The 20,969-nt window shown below is 43.7% G+C and overlaps 1 protein-coding gene across 5 annotated transcripts in view; it reads left to right on the top strand.

The window, feature by feature from the left end:
- Positions 1-20,969, top strand: part of kif21a (kinesin family member 21A) — a 157,230-nt gene that overhangs the window by 52,227 nt on the left and 84,034 nt on the right. For 4 of the 5 annotated variants that reach the window (XM_048553734.2, XM_048553737.2, XM_048553736.2 and 1 more), the window contains 8 exons: positions 2,383-2,572; positions 3,992-4,055; positions 4,453-4,650; positions 9,475-9,556; positions 9,635-9,746; positions 11,162-11,350; positions 11,602-11,801; positions 18,275-18,382. In XM_048553734.2, coding sequence (XP_048409691.1) covers positions 2,383-2,572; positions 3,992-4,055; positions 4,453-4,650; positions 9,475-9,556; positions 9,635-9,746; positions 11,162-11,350; positions 11,602-11,801; positions 18,275-18,382 — 1,143 coding nt within the window. The remainder of the gene's footprint in view (positions 1-2,382; positions 2,573-3,991; positions 4,056-4,452; positions 4,651-9,474; positions 9,557-9,634; positions 9,747-11,161; positions 11,351-11,601; positions 11,802-18,274; positions 18,383-20,969) is intronic. The other variant, XM_048553735.2, reaches the window with a different exon arrangement.

Below are 20,969 nucleotides of genomic sequence, written 5' to 3' on the forward strand. Positions count from 1 at the left end.
AGAATCAGTTGATGTTTTTGGTCTGGTATGACTCCTCTTCAGAACTGATAGATATAACTTAGGTTTCCTAAATGTATTTCATACAGTGCTACATAAAAGTTGCTCAAGGAGCTCACGAAATATTGGAAGTTAGTGTGGATCAAGAATTGATTAACGTAGACTCAGAATTAATAGGTTCTTTTAACAGTTAGTCAGAAATAACCAGTGAAGTGCCGTAGTAATCAGTCCTACGGCCTCAAATACTTACTATCTGTATTAATGAACTGGTGGACGGCACAGAGGGTGATATATCCAAAGTTGTTGGGAAAAGGATGCTGTGATGATGACATAAATTTGACAGGGGATATAGATAAGTTGAAGGTTGAGCAGTAATTTGGCAAATGGGTCTTAATGTAGAATAATGTGAGGTCATGCACTTGCACGGGAAGGAGGTAAAAGCAGGCTATTATTTAAATGGACAGTAACTCTCAAAAAAAGTTAGCATAAGGAGACTTGCATGTTCTTGTGCATAAAACGCTCCATACAGTTTTGGTCTCCATATTTGAGAGAATATATTAGTAGTGAAGGCAATTCTAAGGAAGTTCACGAGGCCGATTCCTGGGATGGAGGGGTTTGAACTGTTAGTAATGACTAAACGGGTTAGGCCTTTATTCTTCCAAAAGCTGATGAATAATGGATGATTTTATTGAAAGATACAAAATTCTGGAAGGGCTTGAAAAGGTGGCTATTGGGAGGATGGTCCCCTATTGGGGTGAATCTTGAACTAGGGGACATCCTTCAAGAATAAAGGAACACTCATTTAAAACTGAGATGTAACCAAGTTTCTTCTCCCAACTTGAATGCAATGAGAATTCCAGACAGATTTGTAGAGACTATTTCCCTGAAAGCATTTAAAGAAGGGGTAAGTAGATTTTTGAAAAATCAGCGAGTTGAGAGCTGTGAAGACTGGCATGAAAGAGGAGTTGATGCCGAGAGTGGAAGAGCCATGATATTATGGAATGACACACGCTTGAAGGGCCAAATGACCTAATTCTGATCTTGTTTCTTGTATGCTATGGAAAAGAACATAACAATCTTTGAACATCTATAGACTGTGTAATGAAGTGACTCGTATAATACCCTTAGGTGCTTTATGATATTATCCACAAACAGTGAAGTGACAGTAATATGCATCTACTTTGAAATGGGGTGTGAGTTGGAGGGAAAGTGGAGACTGTTGCATCGTATTGATTTTTTGTAGGCATTGGAGAACATGAGATTGAGAGGAGCTGCCAGATAAATCTTAGCAGTCTTGCTGAGCACAGTACATCATCCATGGCACCACAGTGGCAAATTAAGTTGTTACTTAAATTGATCTGAATGCTGTTGTGACCGCTTTGCCTCGGGTTGCATTAAGTTTTTGTCACATTCGGACGAAGAGTGCATTTCACTGCTCTGATAACCAGTAGGTGAAACTTTGGAGAATTTTGAAGCTTCTTTTAAGCAGTTTGATGCAACTTCATCGCCTGTTAGACCTATTTAGAGGCCTTTTTAAGAGCCACCAACTTCTTGGTGAGTGATTGGAGTCATTACATTTTCTAGACTGTAAGGGTAGTCCTTCCTTAAGGACACGAGTGAGTGATCAATTTACATTTCCACAGAGTCTTCAAGCTTCATTGTCACTTCTAATTGATGCCAGTATTCCATTTCTAAACTTTGTTTTATAGAACTGAATTTCCATTCTCAAACTGCTGTAGTGGGGTTTGAACTTGTACTTCCTGAATTAATAGTCCACTGATTGTAACCAATGCATAATGAATGGAGATTGGCACATCAACTTCAACTTCAGTTTCTGTCAAATGTAGCAGCATTGTTTATGATATCAAAAGATGTGAATTGAGAATCAAACTTCGGTAATTAATTTGTTTACAGGCACTGCCTGATCCAAAATTCCTGTGTTGTGCAATGGCGAGAGATCAGCTAAACCTTTTTAACTAGCAAATTCTTGCTTCTCTTCCATCGCATACTCCTGTACTCTTAAATCCATTATTCCTTCCTCAGCAGACTAAATCCTCAACGTCAAATATGACTCTGCTGTTTACACCAGCAGGCATAAGTGACAACATTGAGATGTTGTCTTGCATCAATTACTGGTCTCATGGTCAATTCTTGGAGTATGTTAAACTGCTGGCAGCTAAAGTTCCTTTCATAGCAGAAATATAAGTCTAACTATTTGAGGTGAAGGAACCTTGTTATAGGTTTGGGTGAGAAGTGTTTTTCAAATGAAGTGGAACAGATACCGGAAAACTTAAAAAAAATCTTTCATGAGTTCGGTTAAGTTTAACAAACCAGTGATGAAACCTACTTAGGTGTAACTTTTTTAGGGTTCTGTTTTACTTTTAGGGCAAGAGAATAATAGGAGATGATGGTGTGGAGAGTATCAATGATATGTTCCATGAAAATACTATGCTACAGACTGAAAACAACAACTTGAGAATGAGGATTAAAGCAATGCAAGAGACCATAGAATCCCTGAGGGCAAGAATAACACAACTGCTGAGTGATCAGGTTCACCAAGTGCTTGCCAAATCAGGTAACCTTCAATTTCATATAATCAAACAAAACAACTTCGAGATATTTAGAGATAATGGGAACTGCAGATGCTGGAGAATTCCAAGATAATAAAATGTGAGGCTGGATGAACACAGCAGGCCAAGCAGCATCTCAGGAGCACAAAAGCTTGAGGCCAAGCAGCATCTCAGGAGCACGAAAGCTCCTGAGATGCTGCTTGGCCTGCTGTGTTCATCCAGCCTCACATTTTATTATTGAAATATTTAGAAGTCATTTTGGAATCAACCTATATATCTGTTCCTTTCTCCACAGATGCTTCTGAAACTGCTTAGTTTCTACAGCACTTTGTTTTTATTTCATATTTCCAGTATCTGCAGTAGTTTGCTTTATTTGCAACATAAGTTTTTGCAGTTTCAAAGTTGGGAAATATTGTTTTTGTTTTAAAAGAACTTTAAATGTGATTTGATGTGGAAGGTTATGTCAAACAATCAGATAATTACTGCATGTTCACTGATGCAGCAGGGCAAATCTTTTCCTTTCACATATTCTGAAAGTACTTAATTCAATCATTTAGTCACTAGCATGTGACAGCAATGAAAACAAGCTTGAATAGTAGACTTTCATCTGGTGCATTATGATGCCTTTGTGTTAAAAATATGTTATTAAGTATTTTTCCGTAGATAACTATAAATGCAGGGAGAAGTAGGAAATTCACTCTTCCAGAATTCCACCTTTTTCAAGTGAGACCCAGGAATTTCCGGTGGGCTGGTCGTGGGAAAGTGTAAAACAGGACCTCCTTCCACATCAGTGAAGATTGGCTGTGGAGTTCTTGGACTTTGCAGATATTTCATGCCATGTTACTTTTGATAGGCCTAACAAATCCTACCCTGCTGAAAATAAAAATCTAGCTCTTGCTGTAGTCTTGGTAAGAGAAAAGGTCATCTTACCTTGCACTGATCACTTAGCTGTTTAGGGAACTCTGCAGTGGGAAAGTTAGTTTCTTTAAATGCTGTCCTGTATTTAGTAAAGCTGAGTAGAGATTCTGAAATTTGACAGAATTGATCTTTTGCAAGTAGGTAGCATGGACCCTTTGAAAAAGCTCCTGAACTTTGGTAGAACTGTGGAAGGTAAATCTGAGGTATTCCACAATTTAGGGTTGCACACAGATTTGGGTTTTTGGTGGATTCCTGCTGTAAGTCAACACTGGGTGAGGAGACAAACTTTGGATCTGATTTTAATTAGTTAGAAATCTCCTGTCTGGCAGTTTGTTGCAATTTGAGAGATTACTGGATGTCAATTTTTTTTCTTTGGTTTTGAGATTTTTTTCAAATGTATCTAATTTCTCGTTCCCTCTGTTTCGAACCTGTCCTCCCTTTCTTGAAATCATGAATTACAAAGCCTTAAAACTAAACTAAGTTTTCAATTCTCATTTAAATTACAGGAGATGACAATGAAGAGATTAGTGCCATGATTCAGAATTATATCCAAGAAGTTGAAGACCTCCGGTAACTCTGGTTTTATTTATGTAGAAATAAATATGATTTTATATTGAATCATGTACTTTGTTTTAAATAAATGAAAAGGTAGAGCAAAAAGATGTGGGAAAAATCACTCAAACATTAAATTCCAGCCTTCCACCAAATGAGATATAACTGATTCTGGATTATTTATTTAATCTCTGAATAATCAAAGAAACAACATGCAAATAAATACACAATGGTTCTTTTTCTTTGCCAAGATATTATGGAAATATACATTTTACGGCCTTAGTTGCATTCCACGTAAGTCATATACCTGTATGATTTTGAGCGTGAGGGTTATGTTCTGCAGGGTGTTTTGTACTTTTTTTAAATAAGTGTTTATCTCAAGCATTCTTATCCTGACATTCTTCTCTGCCTTCAGATCAAAACTGTTTGAGAGTGAAGCTATGAATGAAAATCTTCGGCGTAACCTGTCAAGGGCTTCATCAAGACCATTATACCTCAATGGTACCTTCTCTGGCTCAGTTCTTGGTTCGGAAAAAGGAGCAATAGAAGTCTTAGAAATGGCCAAAAAGGACTTGGAAAAGCTCAAGAAAAAAGAAAAGAAAAAGAAGAAAAGGTAAGCATGAAATATGATTAGTTCCTTTGCGTAAATTGTCTTAATTTTAAACTATGATTCAATATTTAAAATGGAGTGTCAGTTTAATACTTAGGCATTGACAAAATATTGTAATTTTTCAACTTTCATTGAGTGTAAGACCAAAAGCTTTGACAAAGTGTCTCTTCAGAATACTCAAGAATACTCAATACTGAAGTCCTTAAATTATTAACTATTTTTCTAGTGTACAAAGTTTTGATCTTAGTAATATATATCTCAAACTTTAACTTGCTGCAGTTCTTGAAGTTATTTTTAATAGTCAAAACATTTTTCACATTTTATTCCAAGAGCTCCATTGCAGATGTATTAAAAAAATAACTATTTGCAAGATTTTCTCCTCTGCTTGAGAATTATTTCCTATCAACAGGTCAAATAATGTAAAAATGAAATTGCTGTTCAAAGTGTATATGAATCAGTTGTACTGCAACCAAAATGCCCAAACTATTCTTCAGATTTTTATGCAGAATAACAAATTTAGCATGAAAACTTTGCTATCACATAACTTGTTTGAACAATATATAGATAATACTTTAAGTCTCATTTGAAATTGTATTCCAATCAATTTCAAATGTGCAATGTTTAGCATAAGCTTTATGAACTGCTTTTATTCCTTTTTCACCTTTTTGTGAATGAGAAGGTGTGGATGCCTCCAGTGTAGACTTTCACGACTGTAATACATGCTTATCTCTCTTCAAGAGCTAAAGAACTTAAGTAATGGTTAAAAATTGTCTTGTAATTTTTGTAACTGATACTTGATGAAACTAGGCTCTTCACGCAAATTTACAAACCGTCCCACTTATCACTGAATTGTAAGCAAAACATGACAGTGTAGAACTGGAACCTCTAACATGGTGGAAGTTGTGTGGTGGTCGTGGTGAAAAGGTATTAATAGATTTAGATGAAAGCCAACCTTTCTGGTGTTGCAATACCAACTGCAATTCTTAGCATGTCCCAGATGCCAACACCTTTTTTTAAACAACCATGAATGCAGGGTGGTGATGGCTTTGTGGTTTTATTGCTACACTGTTAACCCAGAGATCCAAGTAGTGTTCAGGGCACCAAGACTTAAAACCTGCAATTTGAATTCAACAAAAAAAAAATCTGGAATCTAACGATGACCGCGAAGTTACTGCTGATTCTCAAAATTCATCTAGTTCATTTAATACCCATCGGGGAAGGGAATTTGAGAGTCTGGCCTACATGTGACTCCTGACCCACGGCAATTTTGATTCTTTCTAAACTACCCTCTGAAGTAGCCTAACAAGTCATTTAATTGTAACAGTTGCCTCAAAGTCTGGGGGGGAAAGAAAGGCATGATAATGACACAAACAACCTTGTCAACTCTATAAAAGGCTATCTGGGGGCTAGTGCCAAAATAGGGAGATCTACCTTGCAGACCAGTCAAGCAAAAGTCTCACAGCTAGACTCTCAGAATTGTACCATAAAGACAATTCCCCAGACACTGCCATCCCCACCCTTGGATATGTCTGTCCCGTTGTTGAGACAAACCCAGCTGATATGGTGGCATAGTGATGCCCTGGAAGTCCTCAGCATTGACTCTGGGGACCATGAAGTTTAAGGGCATCAGGTCACGGATGGACAAGGAAGCCTTCCATTGATTACAATTTACCGTCGCCCCCTCGGCTGATAATTAAATGCACCTCCACGTTGAACGTCGCTTAGAACGAAGCACTGAGAGTGGCTGGGGAATGGAGTGGGCAGAGCATTTCGCTGCTACAAAGAATGGCTTGGCAGTAGCACTTGTATTCAAGCTGGTCCAGTCTGAAAAATCATTTACTGCTGGACTTGGCAGATGATGAACCAACGAACAGGGGAAAACATGCATACTTTACCTAACCGTCATCAATCTGCCTGACCCAAGATACATTTGTCCATGACAGTGTTGTAAGAATGACCGCCACACAGTCCTTGTGGAGATGAAGTCCCACCTTCACATTTGAGAACTAGCACCTTGTCAAAAAGAACAGACTTAGAACAGATCTAGCAAATCCATGACTGAGCATCTGTGACGCTCTGCGATCAATCTGCAACTGCAAAGCCCAGCGTATCCCGAATCCATGTGAATGAAGAGCACAAGAGGGTAAGCTTGAAGTAGTATTGGCAATATCTAACAATGAAGCATCAAGCTTGGGAAACTACAAAACACAATTGTGTGCCAAAAAGCACAAGCGACAATAGACAAAGCTTTGCAGTCATACCCATCCAATTAGGAGCAGTGGTTGACACTGAACCAAATCACTCAAGGAGGTGGCTTCTCAAGTATTCCCACCCTTAGTGATTGGAAAGACCAGTACGTCAGTGCAAAAGATGGGCTGAAGCATTTGCAAAAATCTTTCAGTGGTGCCGAATGGATGATCCAACTTGGCTGCCTTCAGAGATCCCCAGCATCCCAGATGTCAGACTTCAGCCAATTTGCTTCACGCCACCTGATGTTGAGACACAGTTGGCAGCACTGCATACCCCAAAGGCTACATGCTTTGACAATGTTCTGATAATAGTACTGGAGATTCATCTTCCTGAACTTATCAGAATCGTGGCAGTTCCAGTACACCTCCAAAACTGGTATTCACCTGACAGTGTGGAAAATTGCCCCTATACTGATGTGTACACACGACCTACAAGTCCAGCCTGGCAAAATACAAACCCACCAGTCTGCCCTTGATCAGCAGGTGATGGAAGGTGTCATCAAGCAGCACTGCTCTGCAATAGTGACCTCACTGACACCCAGTTTGGGTTCTGTTCATACTACTTGGGTCTTGAATTGACTGCGCCCTTGGTTCAAACATGGACTAAAGAGCTGCATTCCATAAGTAAAGTGGGACTGACTGCACTTGACATCCAAGCTGCACTCGACTGGGTGTGGCATCATGGAACTTTAACAGAAAAAACATCAATGGGAAGAGAGGAAAACTCCACTGGAGTCATACCTGGATTGTAGAAAAATAGTTATTGACGGTCATTATTTCGGCTCTAGAACATCTCTGCAGGAGTTCTTTGTGGTATTATCCTAGGCTTGACTATCTTCAGCTGCTACTTCGGTGACTTTCAGTCCATCACGAGATCAGAAGTATTACAGATGATTGCACTAAGTTCAACACCATTTATAGTTTGGATACTGAAGCAGTCTCTGTCCATGTACAGCAAGACCTGGAGACCATCTAGACTTGGCTTATAATTGGTGAGACCATTGACCGTAAATTGAGTAGGACTCGCTACATAAACGCAGTATCTTCAAGAGCACATCAGAACCAGGGAATAAACAGCAAGTAACTTATCTTCTGACTCTCCAAAGCCTGTCCACAATATGCAAGGCGCAAGTCAGAAGTATGACGCAACTCTCACACCCATCCAGGCAAGTAGGATCTCCAATGACAACCTAAGTTTATCACCATCCAAGACAAAGTAGCCTGCTTGATTTGATGCCACATCCACACTCTTTTTACACAAAGGCAGCAGTGTATGCCATCCATGATGCACTACAGAAATTCACCAAAAATCCTTAGCTGGCACCTTCAAGCCCACAACCACTTCCTTTTAGAAGGTTAAGGATCGCAAATGCCTAGGAAAGCCACACTTACAAGTTCCCTTCCAAGCTATTAACCATCCTAACTTGGAAGTATCCTGACATTCCTTCATTCATTGGGACAAACTTCTGCAATTCCTTGCCTAATGGTATTATTATCTACCCACAGCACATGGACTACAGCAGTTCAGAAAGTTGGCTCACCACCACCACAACCTCCAGGCATCTAGGGATGGGCATTATTTGCTGGCCCAGCCAGAAATACCATGCCCTAAGAACGAATAAAAGAAAAATGCATCTTGTCTGCCTTTACTTCTAGCACAAAGATCTGGCTTGTGATCACTTCATTGAAGACCTGAATCCTTGTTTCAAGTAAATGGGCTCTAGTTTATTCAGAAAATACATAATTTCAGGTGCACTTCTCATTGTCAGGTAATGAAAACGCTGATTGTTCATTTTAAAAGGAAAAAGGATGTATAAGGGAAAAACAAATTGCTGGAAAACTCAGCAGGTCTGGCAGCATCTGTGGAGAGAAAATAGTTAAGGTTTTGGGTCCAGTAACACTTCCGAGCTGTTTGTAGCTAGGAAAGGTTTGATGCGTATATATTAAAGATGGGGTGTGGGCAGGGGGTAGGAGTAAATAATTGGAGGAATATTCTGTTAACTGAAAATTTGAGTTTCTTTGTAATTTACATTGCTTTGATTAAATAATTTGCTTCATTGTACTTTATCTTATTGGATTTTGGTGACTAATATCAAACAATTCTTAAGGTGATTGCGTATGAATCTGAATATTTTGTCCAAAGCTAGCACAGTTGATCCTGTCAGTTGTGTTGAAATCATTTTGAAAGTATTGGATAGACCCAGAAGAGACGGGAAACTGAAGGAAGTCATTTTTGATCTGCCCAGACAAATTTCAGTTCCCTGGTCATAAAATTTCTAAATCTTGTTTTACATATCAGTAAGTTGTGTCTGTAGTTGTATTTTAAGTTGAATGCACTATTATGAGCTGTGGGTATTTTTCCATCTTATGATTGCTAAGATCTTGTGATGAGAAAACAAATCTGTCATCAAAGCAAACGTAATAGCTTACTTTTCTTTCGGCTTTGACATACAATTCCCTCGAAAATAGCCAGTAATTTGCATTGTATGCAAGTCGCATTAGCATCAAAGCTTTGCTTTTGAGGCTGATAAACAATTTTAAACTATGAAAGAATTATTTTTCCGTATGTTTTATGTAGTATTGTGAAAGAGGAAAATCCAGAAGGGGAAAAGGTAGAAGAGAAAAACCTTGAGGAGAAAGAAAAGAATGACTTCGAAGAGGTAAGTCTGGGTGTAAATAATTTAGGTGATTTGAAGTTGACAGTTCAAGTGTAAATGACTAAGAAATCACTTTTCAAGGAGGAGGGTGAAGAATGCAGTGATCATGAAGAAGGTGATGAGGATGCTGAAGAGGATAACTTAGAAATAAGTGAAAGTTCGGATGACTCTGACTCTGAGTTAGATGATGAAGGTAATGCCTTTAACATGTGTTTTGCTTTATAAAGTAGCACAGTCAAATCTTGGTGTAAATTAATCACATTTGAACTATTGTTTGAGGCTTTTGACCCTTAGATTTCCTTTGAATGTGCTAAGTTGAAATAATAATTCCAGATGACGCGGACAGTTCGGACAGGATTTGCTTTTCCTTGAGTGCTTTAGAGGCAATAATTTTGAGTTCAGATTCTGAGTTTCACTTTGAGTGAGGTTAAAATTATTGTAGAGATCGGAACTGCCAATGATGGAGAATGAGATAACACGATGCGAAGCTGGATGAACACAGCAGGCCAAGCAGGAAAGCTTGACGTTCTGGGTCGGGACCCTTCCCGAACGGAAACATCAAGCTTTTCTGCTCCTCTGCTGCTTGACCTGCTATGTTCATCCAGCTTCACACCGTGTTGTCTCAGCTTTGGGTGATCTCATTCTGACATCATTCCTAATTTGGCTCAACTGATAGCTCACTGCTGATGTGGTATCACTGACATCTGGAGTGACTTGGATTGTATGAATTCCATTCCTGGTTATCCCCTATTCAAATGTTCGATGTGCTTTCACTTGAAGTACTAATTCAGCTTCCTGGAAGTAATGCTGGTATGTGGGATTCTCCATCTAAACCACAGCGACTTGAACCAAAATCACAGGCAAGTGGTATTTGCTTTCTGCTGAAGTAGGAGATTTAGAAGCATTCACAAACGCATTTCTTTAAAGCAAAATTGCAAGTGGTTAAAATGTGAAAATTCTGAATTTTCGTATAAAAACGTTGAATACAAAATCCAAACATTGGTGAATCAGACATTTGCATTTGTAATGTGGAATTGAAATATTTTGTGCAGTTTTGAGACATCCTATTGGTAAAGTACCAGGAGTCATGAAAATATAGAAATATTAAAAATATACTGGATTTGACATATCTAGGTTTTTGAAGTTTTGAAATGCTTTAAAAAAAATTCAAAAATGAATTATTCCTATGATAACTTAGAACAAATTCAGAATAAATTTAAGATCAATATTAGTTAATGAAAAAAATCAGAGAAATTTCATCATGCTGAAAGTTACATGAAATAATTCCTTGACCCAGTGCTGAATGTGAAATAAATACCACATGCATTTACATTTCAGAACAAGTGAAAACTTAAATTCTTAAAGGATATGGGGAATAGGAATTTCATTGATTGTTCAAATTCATAGTTAGAGGTCACATTAGTTTAGTTTAAGTAGACTAAACAGTTTATTTTTGAGATGGCCTTTGACTGCTATAGATGAAAGTTTTGGGACCGTTATTTTTCCACAAGAAAAACATTGATCTTTAATATTAAGCTCCTGAGAAAATAACTGACAATTTCTCTACGTTTTGAATCATTTTAATTGTACCTTTTTTAAAAAAAACAGCCAATTTCCAGGCAGATCTGGCTAATATAACCTGTGAAATAGCAATCAAGCAGAAACTAATTGATGAACTGGAAAATAGCCAGCGTCGACTTCACACACTCAAACAGCAGTATGAAGAAAAATTAATGATGCTGCAAAATAAAATACGAGACACCCAGCTGGAGAGAGACCGTGTTCTACAAAATCTAGGTATAAATACAAAGCTGTCCATATTTCTGAGGATGCTTAACGTTTTAAAAAATATTTTTATTCTTGTGATAATTTTTTTCTAATTAGATCAGGTTAAGTGTCTGTCATTTTCTTATCTTGAAGCAGTAAAGTGATTGTTATACTTAAGCGTAATAAATTTGCAAAGTTATGTAATAAATACAGCCAAAATATTCAATGTGTAATGTTTTTATCATTGAGTTTTGTCAAATTCAAAAATGTGGGTATTCCAGGTTCAGTGGAATCTTACTCTGAAGAAAAAGCAAATAAAATTAAATCAGAGTATGAAAAGAAACTTCAAGTCATGAATAAAGAATTGCAGAAGTTACACACTGCCCAAAAGGAACATGCTCGATTGCTGAAAAATCAAGCACAGTATGAGAAACAGTTGAGAAAGCTTCAGCAGGAAGTGGGAGAAATGAAGAAAACAAAGGTAAAAAAAAATGCCTTCTGTGTGACAACAATGAAATAAATTACAGTTCAGATTTTATTAATCTTGTAAGGTGAAATTGCACTAATAGAGATATCTTTACCTACTAAAGTGCATTCGGTCATGGTTCACCAGACCAAAAATCAAGCAGTATTGACTTCCTTGGAATGCCAATGTCAAGATCAGTTTTCTCCATTTAACTGAAAAAGGAGAGGAAAAAGCAGCCATTTATCCCCACTCTGTTTGGCTAACCAATCCACTATCCATGCTACTGCATTGTCTGTTTAACTGTGTACCTTTTTATCTTCTGCAGCAGCCTTTTGTGTGGCACTTTGTCGAATGCCTTTTGGAAATCTATATACGTGATATCTACTGGGTCCCTGTTGTCGACTGAACTCATCATGTCTTCATCGAATTCCAGTAAATTAGTTAAAACCTGACCTGCCCTTCATGAACCCATGCTGCGTTTGCCCAGTGGAATAATTTCTGTCTAGATGTCTTGCTGTTTCTTCCTCAATGAAATATTCAAGCATTTTCCCCAGTACAGAAGCTAACCGTCTTATAATTCCCCACCTTTTGTATACCTCCTTTTTAAGCAGGATATTACATTTGCTGTTTTCCAATCTGCTGAAACTGCCCCAGAGTCCAGCAAATTTTAGAAAACTACCATAAGCACATTTGCTATTTCTCCTGCCTTCCCTTTTTCTTTACCCTGGAAAGCATTCCATCAGGGTCAGGAGGCATGCCCTATCTTTAGCTCATTCTGCTTGGGAACCCTGCAGCCCAATGGTATCAATGTGGACTTCACCAGCTTCAAAATCTCCCCTTCCCCCACTGCATCCCAAAACCAGCCCAGTTCATCTCTTACTCCACCCCTCCCCCCCCGCCAGCATCACACAACCAGCCCAGCTCATCCCCCTCCCCCCAAAACCAGCCCAGCCTGTCTCTGCCTCCCTAACCTGTTCTTCCTCTCACCCATCCCTTCCTCCCACTCGAGCCGCACCTCCATTTCCTACCTACTAACCTCATACCACCTCCTTGACCTGTCCGTCTTCCCTGGACTGACCTATCCCCTCCCTACCTCCCCACCTATACTCTACTCTCCCCTCCACCCATCTTCTTTTCTCTCTATCTTCGGTCCGCCTCCCCCCTCTCCCTATTTATTCCAGAACCCTCTCCCCATCCCCCTCTCTGATGAAGGGTCTAGGCCTGAAACGTCAGCTTTTGTGCTCCTGAGATGCTGCTTGGCCTGCTGTGTTCATCCAGCTTCACACTTTATTACCTTTAGCTCTGTTAGCTTTCCCAACAGTACCTCCTGTGATAATGGTCATCTCCAGGCCCTCAGCTACATTAGCCTCTTGTCATCAGTTACTGCCATGTTATTTCTGTCTCCCATTGTGTAGACCGACTCAAAGTACCTGTTCAATGCCACAGCCATTCCCTCATTTCCCATTATTAAACCCCGCCTTCTCATCTATTAAAGGACCAATGTTTACCTTCGCCACTTTTTTTTTCATTTTATGTTTATAGAAACCTTTGTGATCTGTCTTTACATTCTGAGCTAGTTTACACTCAATCCTTTACTTTATAGATTTTGTTGGGGCTTTCTAGTGACCTTTAGGGAAAACTTCAATCTTCTATTTTCCCACTGGTTTCTATAAGTTTGTATACCTTATCTTTCAATTTGATAGTTTCCCTTATTTCCTTGGACATCTGTGGCCGACCGCGCACACACCCCCCCCCCCCCCCCCCCCCCCCCCCCCCCCAACACCTTCCTTCAATCTTTCATTTTTACTGGTATATACTTTTGCTGAGCATTTTGAAAAATTGTTTTGAAAGCTCGACACTGTTCCTCAACTGCCCCGCCATAAAATCTTTGCTTCTAGTCTACTTTAGCCAATTTCTCCCTCATTCTGTTGTAGTTTCCTTTGTTTAAGCTCAGGACTGTGGTGTTGGATTTTGTCTTCTCTCTCTATCTGTATTCTAAATTCAATCACCAGTAATCGTTCCTTCCAAGGGGATCCCTAACCATGAGATCATTAATTATTCCTGGACTTGTTACAGAGGACTAGAGCTAGGATAGCTAGGCCTTTCTTTGGTTCCAATACACACTGTTTAAGGAAACATGTGGATATGTTCAATGAACTCCTTAGAGCTGCCTTGATCAACTTGGCTCGACCAATCAACATTAAAATCCCCCATGATAATTGCTGCACCATTTTTACAGACATTAGTTATTTTTGTTTATTGCCCACCCCAAGGTGAAGTTATTATTTGGTGTTTTATAGACTACGCCTGTCAGTGACCTTTTCTTCTTAGAATTTCTAACTTCCACCCAAATGGTTTCTCCATAGAACCCGTATCAGCCTTCACTTATGGCGGATATCATCCTTAAATATCAGAGCTACACCACCTCCCTTAGCTTCCTGTTTGTCCTTCTGAATAGGCCGATACCCCTGGATATTTAATTCCCAGTCATGACCGTCCTGCAGCTATGTCTCCATAATGGCTACTAAATCATAGTCTTTCGCAATGATTCATGCCATTAACTGATCTACCTTGTTTTGAATTCTGTGAGCATTCAGGTAAAGTGCCTTTGTGCTAGCTTTTTTACCTTTTTGAATTCTAACATCTCCATGAATTGTATCTCCTGAGTTTTCCTTACTTTTTTCCTTACTTTTAACTTCTTTCATGGCCTTCGATGTAGTTAAACCCTCCTGCACACGTTAACCTACTGATTTCTTTATTTACCATTATACTTTCTGCTGTGTCACCCCACTCCCCCCACCCCCAATTCACTCATTTAAAGACCTAGTGATCACTCTTTTTATCCTTTTTGCTCGAAAACTGGTTCCAGATCAGTTCAAATGGAGACCATGCCAACTGTACAGATCTGGCCTGTTTCGAAACTGATGCCAGTGCCACATGAAATGGAACTTCTCTTGCCCACATCACTTCTTCTTTAGCTGAACGTTTACTTCCCTAATTTTCTTATCCCTTGGACACTTTGCACTTGTCTCGGTCATATTCTGGAGATTATTATCCTTAAGGACTTGTTCTTAATTTTATTCCTAGTGCTTGATGATCCCCAAATAGGTCCTCCTTCCTAGCCGAGCATATGTTTTGTCCCAATGTGGACCACAACAGCTGGATTCTCACCCTCCCACTCCAATATCCTTTCAAGCCAGTCAGATGTCCCTCACCCTGGCACCAGGCAGGCAACACCCCACATGGGACTCTGGAACCTGCTTACAAAGGTTGCAATCAGTCCCCTACAACTTCCACTTGTCTTTTTGCTTCCCCTTCTTGAGTGGCTTCCTGTACTACAGTACAGTGATCAGCTGGATCATCCTCCCTACTGCCCTTCTCCTCATCCTCACAGGAAGCAAGTACCTCACAGCAAATACCTGTTGGATAAAGTCAAGAGCTGGGGCTCCTCCGTACCTGAATTCAGGATCCCCCTTATCTGCCTCACTTGCAATCACACCCTGCTGTCCCAGATCACTGACCTGAATTTGAAGTACTTAACCTACTTGGTGCAACTGTCTCCTGAACGAAAACGTAGATGTACTTCTCTTTAGGGATGTGCTGCAGTCTTTGAAGCTGGGATTCTAGCTCATCAACTGAGTCCAAGTTCTTTTGAACAACAGACGCTTGCTGCAGATGTCACTGCAGCTTGCAATGGGAGCTAACAGCACCCACATCGTACAGCTACACCATATCACCTGCCCAGCTGTACTTTTATAAATTAATAAAATCATTAACTAAGTTTATTAATAAGTTAATTTATTAATACTTTGTGGGGTTCTTCTTCAAATTTAGTGCAGATTTCCTACCAGGCAATTGCGTTGTAGCTTCCCTGCAACGCCGATCCAGTTTTCCTTCACAACTACAATGTGCCCCGAGCGCAGTTAGTTTTATACTCGCTCCCTGCTGCTGTTCTGCCCTCTGACAGCTCCCTGCAGACTAAGCAGCGATCCCTGAGCTCAGTTAGTTTTACTTTAGTCCCAGTTGGTGGAAGCTAAAAGATCTCACACTACAGCTGTTTACATATTAATAGAATGAGCAGTTAATGAATTAGTGTTCCACTTAGTTTATGGATATTGTGAGAATAGTGCAGAAACGTTTTGGTCAGTTGTCTGAATTTTAAACTTGCCCCTCATTCGATGAGAAATGAGCTGAAAGCCGTATAATTTCAAAGCTAGATGGTAGACATTCAACAGCAATTGAGGGGAATTCTTTCATTCACCACTGACTCTTCTGTCTTCTGTGGAAAATGTCTGGTCTTTGAGCAGTAAAATAACCCGAAGAACTGTGGATGTTGCGGGGTATAAAACAAAAACAGAAGTTGCTGGTGAAAACCCCAGCAGTATCTACGGGGAGAACGCGGTTAATGTTTCGACTCTCATACTTCATCAAAAGTGATAGCAGCCAGGAAAGTATTGGGGATGGCATGGGCAGCAGATAGGTGGAGACGGAGCCCAGAGAGAGAGAGACTGATGTGAAAGGGTTAGGCAAATGAGAGGATTATTTATTGTGGCAAGGACGAAGGAGATGATAATGAGAGCTGAGAGTAGGAGAATTGTAGAGACAGTACAGCTCCACACTGTATTGTCTCTGACTCCGGCATCTGCAGGTCTTGCTATCTGAGTGATTTATAACCCCACTGTGAAGTCCCTTTCGAGGATGCCTGTCGTGAAGTTGTCCACATCCCTCCAGAAAGACCTCAGTGGATCTCTCTTCCACTGCAAACCACTGGTAATATCCTCTGCCCTGAAACACCCATTGCTTTTTCGCCACCCTATTTGAAGTCAAACCCATGAGTACACTAAATTAACTTGTGCTTACTAGCAAACACAGGCCTCTTCCACCACCCCAGAACCCAACCCTATTCAGGACCGCCCTCTCAATGTGCCTAGTGCCATTGACCACGCGATTACCTCAGCGCCTCTTGCTGATGCCACGAACCTCATCACTACTTCCAGTGCCATTCACAACACTCCTGTTGCCAACCACACCGCCATCAACATCACTCCTGCGACAGTCTCCATGTCCATCTCCATCTCCACCCCTACACCCAGACACACACACACACAGCGTGCTCCACCCAACCTCCACCTCACTGAGGACAAACAGTCTGTTCTCAGCAAAGGACGTGCCTTCATTCCCCTGTTCCCACACATTACTGAATTGAACTCTGGTCTGATTGTAGAACTCTTCTTTCTCCACCTCCACGCCAGCTTCTTTTACAGAGGGTCTAGCCCACCCTCTGCAGACCCCTTCTCCTGCCTCCAACAAACCTCACCTCATCCACCTGGATACTACCCCACTGCATCCTACCCTCCCTCAACCCCTCACTTCCAGTTGATCATTGCTCTGGCGCGCTCTCACTCCAACCCTAATCTTGCCATCAGACACATGGATAAGGGGGCTGCTGTAGTGGTATGGCGCACTGATTTTTAAACTGCTGAGACCAGGCACCAACTCTCTGACATCCCTCCTACCGCCCCCTTGAATATGACCCCACCTTGACCACCAAACCATTGTGCCTCAGACCGCTTGTAATCTCAACACCCCTGGTGACCTCCCACCCACCGCTTCCACCCTCATCGTTCCCCAACCCTGCACTGCCCATTTCTATCTCCTTCGCATTTTCTGAAGAAGGGCCTGACCCGAAACGTCAACTTTGCTACTCCTCTGATGCTGCCTGGCCTGCTGTGTTCTTCCAGCTCCACACTGTATTGTCTGACTCTAGCATCTGCAGTTCTTGCTATCTCAGAATTGTGGGCTGTGCTGAAAGCCCATGTCATGTGATAATAGACATGAGAGTGGGTCAGGATGGGTTGGCTGTGCTAAAAGCAACAATACTGTGACAGGATTAGGTGTGGGGATCAGTTTGGGAAAAAACATGAAAGGACAGAATTGAACTCAAGTTGTTGAAATCGGTGTTGAATCCTAGAGGCTGTAGGGTCCCAAGCAGAAAACGAGATGCTGTTCTTCAAGCTTGCACTGAGGCTCACTGGAACACCTGCTGCAAACCTGCATTAGAAATGTTGGCATGGGAACATGGTGGTGTGTAGCTGCAGGCAACTGGAATTTTGGGGTCAATTTTACAGGCAGTGTTTCAGCAGTTTGCTTTTGTGGACCTAACTCTCTGCATGTGTGTACAACCTTGGAGGTGAATTTGTGTTTCATGTATATTTGCAGTTCACCAAAGAAGTTAATTGTAAAATCTGGGTTTAATATTGCGTGTGTATAGTTCAAGCTCACTTTTTGCAAGGTTGATTTATTGCCTAATACTTCAAGCGTCATTCTTTTCAGAATAATGCAACTACCTCAACTTTTGGGAGTAATTGTTTTACAAAGGTGTTTTAATTGCAAGGTAAACTGTAAACATTTGCCACCTTGGCTAATCCTGTATCCTCACCTTTCCTACAAGTGTTGGAAAAAATTACGTGTACATATTGGTTCTCCAGGTCCGTTTAATGAAACAAATGAAGGAAGAGCAAGAACGAGCTCGCATGACAGAATCTAGGCGAAACCGAGAAATTGCTCAGCTGAAGAAAGATCAACGCAAGCAGGAAGTGAGTATTGAGTTGTTTGCCATGCTAATGTATTGATAGTGCTTTTAGCATTGAACAAAGGTGAACCTCCATTTTCCTACCTTCTAACCTCATCCCACCCCCTTGACCGGTCTGTCCTCCCCGGGCTGACCTATTCTTCTTCTTCTCCGCCCTCTCACACTCTGTCTGTCTCTCTCTCTCTCGCTCGCTCTCTCTCGCTCGCGCTCTCTCTCTCGCGCTCTCTCTCTCTCGCGCTCTCTCTCTCTCGCGCTCTCTCTCTCGCGCGCTCTCTCTCTCGCGCGCGCTCTCTCTCTCGCGCGCGCTCTCTCTCCGCGCTCTCTCTCCGCGCTCTCTCTCCGCGCTCTCTCTCCGCGCTCTCTCTCCGCGCTCTCTCTCCGCGCTCTCTCTCCGCGCTCTCTCTCCGCGCTCTCTCTCCGCGCTCTCTCTCCGCGCTCTCTCTCCGCGCTCTCTCTCCGCGCTCTCTCTCCGCGCTCTCTCTCCGCGCTCTCTCTCCGCGCTCTCTCTCCGCGCTCTCTCTCCGCGCTCTCTCTCCGCGCTCTCTCTCCGCGCTCTCTCTCCGCGCTCTCTCTCCGCGCTCTCTCTCCGCGCTCTCTCTCCGCGCTCTCTCTCCGCGCTCTCTCTCCGCGCTCTCTCTCCGCGCTCTCTCTCCGCGCTCTCTCTCCGCGCTCTCTCTCCGCGCTCTCTCTCCGCGCTCTCTCTCCGCGCTCTCTCTCCGCGCTCTCTCTCCGCGCTCTCTCTCCGCGCTCTCTCTCCGCGCTCTCTCTCCGCGCTCTCTCTCCGCGCTCTCTCTCCGCGCTCTCTCTCCGCGCTCTCTCTCCGCGCTCTCTCTCCGCGCTCTCTCTCCGCGCTCTCTCTCCGCGCTCTCTCTCCGCGCTCTCTCTCCGCGCTCTCTCTCCGCGCTCTCTCTCCGCGCTCTCTCTCCGCGCTCTCTCTCCGCGCTCTCTCTCCGCGCTCTCTCTCCGCGCTCTCTCTCCGCGCTCTCTCTCCGCGCTCTCTCTCCGCGCTCTCTCTCCGCGCTCTCTCTCCCGCGCTCTCTCTCCGCGCTCTCTCCGCGCTCTCTCTCCGCGCTCTCTCTCCCGCCTCTCTCTCCGCGCTCTCTCTCCGCGCTCTCTCTCCGCGGCTCTCTCTCCGCGCTCTCTCCGCGCTCTCTCTCCGCGCTCTCTCTCCGCGCTCTCTCTCCGCGCTCTCTCTCCGCGCTCTCTCTCCGCGCTCTCTCTCCGCGCTCTCTCTCCGCGCTCTCTCTCCGCGCTCTCTCTCCGCGCTCTCTCTCCGCGCTCTCTCTCCGCGCTCTCTCTCCGCGCTCTCTCTCCGCGCTCTCTCTCCGCGCTCTCTCTCCGCGCTCTCTCTCTCCGCGCTCTCTCTCCGCGCTCTCTCTCCGCGCTCTCTCTCCGCGCTCTCTCTCCGCGCTCTCTCTCCGCGCTCTCTCTCCGCGCTCTCTCTCCGCGCTCTCTCTCCGCGCTCTCTCTCCGCGCTCTCTCTCCGCGCTCTCTCTCCGCGCTCTCTCTCCGCGCTCTCTCTCCGCGCTCTCTCTCCGCGCTCTCTCTCCGCGCTCTCTCTCCGCGCTCTCTCTCCGCGCTCTCTCTCCGCGCTCTCTCTCCGCGCTCTCTCTCCGCTCTCTCTCCGCGCTCTCTCTCCGCGCTCTCTCTCCGCGCTCTCTCTCCGCGCTCTCTCTCCGCGCTCTCTCTCCGCGCTCTCTCTCCCCGCTCTCTCTCCCGCTCTCTCTCCCGCTCTCTCTCCGCGCTCTCTCTCGCGCTCTCTCTCCGCGCTCTCTCTCCGCGCTCTCTCTCCGCGCTCTCTCTCCGCGCTCTCTCTCCGCGCTCTCTCTCCGCGCTCTCTCTCCGCGCTCTCTCTCCGCGCTCTCTCTCCCGCTCTCTCTCCGCGCTCTCTCTCCCCGCTCTCTCTCCCCGCTCTCTCTCCCGCTCTCTCTCCCGCTCTCTCTCCCCGCTCTCTCTCCCCGCTCTCTCTCCCCGCTCTCTCTCCCCGCTCTCTCTCCCGCTCTCTCTCCCCGCTCTCTCTCCCGCTCTCTCTCCCGCTCTCTCCCCGCTCTCTCTCCCCGCTCTCTCTCCCCGCTCTCTCTCCCCCGCTCTCTCTCCCCGCTCTCTCTCCCCGCTCTCTCTCCCGCTCTCTCTCCCCGCTCTCTCTCCCCGCTCTCTCTCCCGCTCTCTCTCGCCGCTCTCTCTCCCCGCTCTCTCTCGCGCTCTCTCTCCGCGCTCTCTCTCCGCGCTCTCTCTCCGCGCTCTCTCTCCCCCGCTCTCTCTCCCCGCTCTCTCTCCCCGCTCTCTCTCCCCGCTCTCTCTCCGCGCTCTCTCTCCGCGCTCTCTCTCCGCGCTCTCTCTCCCCGCTCTCTCTCCCCCGCTCTCTCTCTCCCCTCTCTCTCTCTCGCTCTCTCTCTCTCTCCCGCGCTCTCTCTCTCTCTCTCGCTCTCTCTCTCTCTCTCCGCGCTCTCTCTCTCTCCGCTCTCTCTCTCTCTCCGCGCTCTCTCTCTCTCCCGCTCCGCTCTCTCTCTCCGCGCTCTCTCTCCGCGCTCTCTCTCCCCGCTCTCTCTCCCGCTCTCTCTCCCGCTCTCTCTCCCGCTCTCTCTCCCGCT

The sequence above is a fragment of the Stegostoma tigrinum genome, chromosome 25 (assembly GCF_030684315.1).
Source record: "Stegostoma tigrinum isolate sSteTig4 chromosome 25, sSteTig4.hap1, whole genome shotgun sequence".
NCBI lineage: Eukaryota > Metazoa > Chordata > Chondrichthyes > Orectolobiformes > Stegostomatidae > Stegostoma > Stegostoma tigrinum.